Source organism: Urtica dioica, chromosome 10, assembly GCF_054948205.1.
Source record: "Urtica dioica subsp. dioica isolate 48M chromosome 10, U.dioica_male_clone48M_v1_H2, whole genome shotgun sequence".
In the NCBI taxonomy this organism is placed as follows: Eukaryota; Viridiplantae; Streptophyta; class Magnoliopsida; order Rosales; family Urticaceae; genus Urtica; species Urtica dioica.
Window position 1 is genome coordinate 1,146,598 of NC_142765.1, and position 7,186 is coordinate 1,153,783.

Consider the following 7,186-nt stretch of genomic DNA (forward strand, 5'->3'; position numbering starts at 1 on the left):
AAAAAATTTGAATAAAATAAAAATACAACAATATTTAAATATAAATTTATTTTGAGAAATTTCATTTTGTAGACCTAAAAACTATCAAAATATCAAGATTAGACCAATTAGTGTAATAATATCTGAAATTGGACTTTTGGACATTTTTCGGACAAAAATACCCTTGCAAGTCCATATATGTAAAAAAGTATCGGATTTTGGAGGATTTCATCAGAATTTGAACACAAATTTTGGGTTGAAGGTCATCGGAAAAATCCGATGAATCTCATCGGAGATCATCGGAAATCATGGATTTTCGATGAATTCCGATGATCTCCGATGAGATTCATCGGATTTTTCCAAGTTTTTTTAAAAAACTCTCACTATGGAAAAATCCGATGAATCTCATCGGAACTCATGGGAGATCATCGGATTTCATCATCCGATGAATCTCATGGGAGATCATCGGAATTCATCGGAAATCATCGGATTTCATCGGAATCCGAAGATCTCCGATGAGATTCATCGGATTTCGTCGGACTTTTTTTTTAAGTTCTAACTATTGAATTTTTTCCAAAAACGATGCGAAACCCTCAAAATCGAAGCTAAACATATATCCAAATTCCTAAAAAAAATGTTATCTTTTCTCGATCTTTTAATCATCTTTCTCTTTGACCTTCAAATCTGAATTTTTTTTTATTTTTTATAATTAGCAGACAAGATGTGGAGTGGACTTTTAGAGAAGTATTATCTTCCGCGAGCGGAGTCGTATTTCAAGCTGCTCTTGAAGAGCTTGAGAGAGAGCGAACGGTTTGAGCTCGAAGAATGGCGACGCGAATGGGTTGAATTCTCGAGCAATTGGCAGAGCAGCACCGAGATTTACTTGGTCAAGCCCCAAGGAAACGCTTTAGCCATTTCTCAAAAAGTGTATGCCAAATATTTCACCTAGTGGTGGATTTTCTATGGCTTCTATGAGCTGTGACTGTGACCTTGTGATGATTAATTGATAATAATAAGGATGATGATGATTACACTCCTTCCTTTAGTAAATAAATTAAAAAAAAGATAGTGACAATGCTTGATTCAAACATTAGATTATGGACCCAAATATATAAGGTCAACTTAAAAAAAAAAAAAAAAAAAAAAAAATTTGCGGTGAATTATGATTGAAACATATTATTGAATAAAAATAAGACTTGTAAAAGGAAGAAGAAAAAAATACAACATTTTTTTTTCTCTGAAATTACAACATTGTTGAATTTAAGAATTGGATGTCTTGTCTTGTCTTGTCTAGTATAAGTAAAACCAGAAAAGGGAAAGAAAAAAAAAAAAAAACAATATTGAATATAAAAGTCTTATGTCTAGTAAAGAAAAGGTAAAAATAAATATAATAAAAATACAAAGTTACTATAAATTAACATAATGATATGGGCCCCCACGTGATTTAATACAATCCTTAAAATAGAAATTAAAATTTTAAATTATGTGAATTTTGTATAGTAATATATGCTTCACTGCATACTAAATCCGTTTTTCTTTTTTGGTTTAACATATCATCTAATATGGTTTTGGTATTGTATTCCATAGGGATTGAGCGGACGGTCTTTAAGAAAGCTTGTGTTTGATAGTTAACTCAAAAAGTTTTTTGTTTTCTGTTTTCTAATTTTTGTAGTTGTATTGAAAAACTGTTTTGTAGTTGTTTTCAAAAAGATGTTTGGTACAGTTTTCATTTTTGTTTTTGAGAAAGTGAAAAAACTGAAAAAAAATATTTGGTATAGTTTTCATTTTTGTTTTTGAAAGAATGAAAAGAGAAGATGAGGAGAAAGATGAGAGAAGAGAAGAAATTTTTTTTCAAAAACACCTTTTATTTGTTTTCAGTTTTCTTTACTTTTTTCCAAAACAACTTCAAAATTTTTTGAAATTTTTTTCCAAAAACACCTAACCAAACATGTTTTCAATTTTGGTTTTCAATTTTTTAAACCCAAAAACTAGAAAACAGTTTTTGAGTGAAGAAACAAACATGGCCGAATCCGTTCTTGAGCACAATGGTGGACACGGCGAGAAGAGAACGATCTGAGCTTCCTGACTGAGTTTTTTTCGACCCTTCTCGGTGTTTTTTCTTTGAAGTACTTTCGATCTGTAAATGAAGTACTTTGAAGCTAACCCATCTGAATGTACAACTTAGTTGAGGCTTAGTTACTTGTTCTAGCTCAACTGTTGCAAAAGGAGCACATTAATATAAAGAAAATTGAAAGAAAGAAAACATGAAAAGATTATTGTTGCCCTTCATAGCGCAAAATTACGAGTCATGATATTCGTTCAACAGTGAATTGCAAAGCAGAAAACGGAATGATTAATAGCAGGGTTGTTTTTGCTTTGTTTCTTGTTCTCTGCAGAACCCAAGAGTTTGCAAACGTCGCTCTGCTTTCGAATGTGATGAGGGCACTTGAAAAGTAGATTCCTTCAGTAAATAAATAAAAAATGATGGTAACTATGCTTGCTTCAAGTGATATATTATATTATGGAGTCCAATATTAAGTCACTTTTAATTTTATTCATGCGGTGAATTATCATTGATCGTACAACACATTAGTGAAAAAAAAAATACAACATTGTTGAATATAAGAACTTTATGTGTTGTCAAGTAAAACCAGAAAAAGAAAAAAAATTAAATTAAAGAAAGTAAAAATACAACAATATTTAAATATAAATTTTTTATGTCTTGTCTAGTCATACCTGCGAATTGGTTAAAAAAAACACCATATTACCTATGTCTTGTCTAGACTCTAGTGTAAAACCAGATAATGTGAATTTTGCAGTGAATTATTGACGGTAAGATTCTTATGTCTTGTCATTGTTAAATAATAATAATAAAAAAAGGCCTAATCAAAGTGGGCAAAGCACACAGATCACAGCCCAATCAAAACACTATATAAAGCCATGTATCCCATTTCTTGAGTACCAGAAACAATTTCTTTCATAAAACAAATTGCATGGATTATCTCTCTATCTCTCTCTCTCTCTCTCTCTCTCTCTCTCTCTCTCTCTCTCTCACTCTATGGCTTTCTTTGTAGCCGACTTGAGTGCCAAGTCAACGGAGGATTAATCATCTTTTGCTCTCAAGTCGTCTATAAAGATGGCAATGGACGTGAGTCAATACCTCCAGAGAAGAGATGGGCTTCAAAAATATATCACTTTTTTTTTTCTTCTTCTTTGTTTTGTCGTTTTGGTCGAAACTGGTTTTCGTTGATAAGCTTCCTTTCTTTCTTGAACTTTTAAAAGCTGTAATATTTGGTAATGACGAAACTGTGATCGCCAATAATAATGGCGTTTACGAGTTAAAAAAAAAAATACAACAGTAAATAAATAAAAAATGATGGTAACTATGCTTGCTTCAAGTGATATATTATATTATGGAGTCCAATATTAAGTCACTTTTAATTTTATTCATGCGGTGAATTATCATTGATGGTACAACACATTAGTGAAAAAAAAATACAACATTGTTGAATATAAGAACCTTATGTGTTGTCAAGTAAAACCAGAAAAAGAAAAAAAAATTAAATTAAAGAAAATAAAAATACAAGATCTCCGGCGACGAACCTTTCCAGCGAGGAAGCCCGCCTCGTCGCCGTAGTGTGACGGAGAGTCGCGAATCTCCGTCGATCTCCTCGCCTTCGCCGCCGTGACGGAGAGTCCGACGGGAGGTAAGATCTGTGCGATTCCGGTGACTGGAAGGAGGTCTGAGAAGAAGAAGATCGGAGAAGGTCGAGGATTAAATTTTAAGGCTGAATAAAATCCATGGACTAAATTAATCCTGTCTGGATTAAATTTAATCCCGATATCTTGTCTGGATTAAATTTAATCCTGCCTGGATTAATAATCGCAGCTTGGCTATTTTGCTTATACTTGATAAACTTTGGCTATTTTGCAAATCCTTAAGTTCTATTTGGCCATTTAGCCGCTTGATCCAAAAATTAAAGAAAGAGCACTTGTCGTATAATCAGAATTGAATCCATGTAATGCAATTTTGAGAAATGGACACAACTATCCTCTTGTTTCAAGCGGTATACATCGAATCCACATTTTAATTTTTAAGTCCATTTATTTGTTGTTTGGTAAAATTAAATATTAATGTCTTATTCAAATGAATGTCCACTTCTTGTGTAAATATCCATTTATCCGGCAAGAGCTTCAGACCGACTAACTCTTTCTTTAAAATGTTGTGTTATATTTAATTTTGGAGAAACAGTTTAAAATTACTACTCTGTATAATTTAAAATAGATCGAATTAGCATACCCATATTTCAAACTAAATTCCTTATATATGGACCTACACTGTTTACCCCCCTGAAATACCGATCATTTACAATTTTCCTTACCGTATATAATTTAATTTGGCTTATTTCTCTTTTCGTTATTAAGTATTTATTTATACTTTTCTTTACCGTTTATTTAGCTTTTTTAAATTGTATACACTCTTAATTTAGATCAATGGTTCTTAAAGTTTCTACTTAAAATCAGTATTTTAAAGAGTTTATTTGTAGTCGATATGATTGAAATGAGCAAAAAAAATTCAGTATTTGTAAAATTTTCCTTATAAAATAAACCTAATGAGTATTTTTCTCCGCTAAACTAGCCCACAAGGCACTAACAAGTCGACTAGGAGACCTCCAAGTGACCCGAAAATAGCGATGGAGAGTCTGAACATGTGTTTACGAGAGTCGTCGTCGCGCTTCAAGTAATTTATATAGGCCAAATTAAGCCAAATTAAATTATATAGGGTTAAATTAAGCCAAATCAAGACCTTAAACCTACGTTACTGAGGCGTAAATGATCTGTATTAAACCCATCTCAACAAGCCTCGCCACCTAAGAATAGACGTCAAGTTTCAATCTTTATATCAAGTACGGAATTGACTTCTCTCTCTCTCTCTCTCTCTCTCTCTTAATCTAAAACGGAAGCCTTGCTTTAAGGGAAACGCAGAACCATAAACCAAATGGAATAAAACTACAGAAACATGCTTTTCCAAAGACCGGATTTATGACTTCTTGGAAGGATTAAGACTCCTCTCTTGAAAACGTGCGTGGGCGTATTCTCGGTCTAAAGCCATTGCATTTGATGGATGTTATTTTTCTGAGATCCGGCGAGAAGGACATAGGCGTAAAATCATGTTCGGTCCCTCTCAGCCTATATTACCTGTACTCGATGTTTCAGCCATGGTAGCTCGTATTCCATGTAATCAGCGTTCCATCGAAAACCGGAATTATATTCGAAAGCCGACAAACTATAATTACTATTCTCTCTCAATTGATTTTGAAGGTACATTATTTCTACTTGACTCTAAATCAGGAGCATCAACCAAGCACAAACAAAAAATCTGAACTACGGTTTTCCTAATTTCATTTTCTCGTCTAAATAAGACTAACGAGTGCGAGAAAATAACACAAGCTTGTCATTACGTAGACACTTAAGTTAATAGAATTTTACCATGGACAGGCTTGACTGATGATCCGTACACTGATCATCTTCGTTCAATGGCCACCGAACATAGTCAATCCTCATTCTGTCTGAATGGCCTTACCAAAATGTGGTTTCCCTTGAAATTCAATTTCCATTAACATAAACAATTCATAAATTATGCATTTTATTAAAAGCAACCAAAAAAAAAAAAATTTAAGAAAAGCAAAGATCAAACACCAGACATCATCCTGGGTCAGTTTCATTTATCAAATTGCAAAATCATCCTTATCAACATAAAACCGTCGTCTTCACTCTTTCTTTCCGATCCCGTGCGACATATTGTAGATCCCTCGCCCCTGAAAAACATCAATCATTATAATTAAAATAGAGAAACAGGGCAATTATATCAGAACGTCCCTCGTCAACAAAAAGACATATAAAATTAAAAATTAAACTCGATAGTGAATTGGACAACTTACGATAAGGAACAAGGACGAAGCTGCGAAAGCAACGGGAATGGCAACAGATGTGACCTTATCAAATCGTCCTTTCAGATACGTATGCTTGTGAATGTTCTGGAACAGCTTTTGCTGTTCCATGAGCTTCTCACGCGGCCTAAACGGTGGTTCAACTGCATCAACCATTTTTGCTGTACAATTGGAAACAAAATAAGCATAAAAAGTTCAAACTACCATACACACTTGTAGATAAGGCAAGCTAATGAGAGGCATTGGAAACGAAGATATAAATATATGAAATTGACATTGCATTGCCGCTCTCAAGAGACTGGTATCTCAATTAAATTTTGAATGAGCAAAAATAATCAAATCCTAAACTAACAAAGGGAAAACAAGACATTTTCCATTGCGGCCATGAACTTTTATCTGTATGAAACTGACATCAACGAACTGGTCTGTCACCAAGGTTTTACAAAAACGTTAAAAAAAACGCCTCGGTAACGTACGTTTTAGGTCTGGTAAATGACCATGCTTGAACACCACTTTGCAGATTTGGACTTGTTTTTTTCATTTACTTTTATTCAGTTTCAACTAAGAAAAACGCAACCCTAAACTTATAAGTCAAAACCCAGGACAAAATCCCCCAAAATCCAAATAGACGAACAAAAACCATCATCGAAACCCTAAAATCAGGGACCCTGGAATGCTCTACCTGGTAGATCTTGATTAGACTTTGCCAAAAAAAAAAAAAGAATTTGAATTTTAAACGATTTCAAATTACATAAACTAAAAACACATCAAGTATATATCTTCGCGATGAAATAGGGGTAACAAGCAATAAAAATGAACAAAAAAAAAAAAAAAAAAAAAACTGAAACTAAGAGTCTGATCATCACCTGGTGGTCGTGACGATGAGACGATGCGATACGGTGAGAGATGGCGAGACGGCGAGCAATTGGGTTTTCTAATCGTGCAGCTATCGCTTACTCGCCTTTTATATTTAAGAATTATATTTTTTTATATATATATATTTAATTATAGAGCAATTAGCTCAAATGGTCCCTGACCTATTGCCCAGATCTGGATTTCGTCCCTCACCTCTATTTATTATTAAAAATATCCCTGAACTCTTTATTAATTGGGGTTATTGATGGCATATAAGTACCTTAATTTTTCGATTTTATACACTTTTATATTATAACTTTTATTTCGACAGACAAAATATCTAACGTTACTTTTAGTACCATAGTTACTCTCAGTCCGTTAAAATGACACGTGGAGGGTTA

General features: G+C 33.4%; 1 protein-coding gene across 1 annotated transcript; it reads right to left on the reverse strand.

Moving 5' to 3' along the window:
- Window positions 1-5,573: 5,573 nt before the first annotated feature.
- On the reverse strand, window positions 5,574-6,928 carry LOC149382872 (cytochrome-c oxidase/ electron carrier). The gene is made up of 3 exons (XM_089629010.1): window positions 6,797-6,928; window positions 5,922-6,091; window positions 5,574-5,798 (listed from the first exon to the last, which is right to left on the reverse strand). The coding sequence occupies exons 2-3, from the start codon at window positions 6,084-6,086 to the stop codon at window positions 5,751-5,753; spliced, it is 213 nt and encodes a 70-aa protein (XP_089485136.1). The 5' UTR covers window positions 6,087-6,091; window positions 6,797-6,928; the 3' UTR covers window positions 5,574-5,750.
- Window positions 6,929-7,186: the final 258 nt, after the last annotated feature.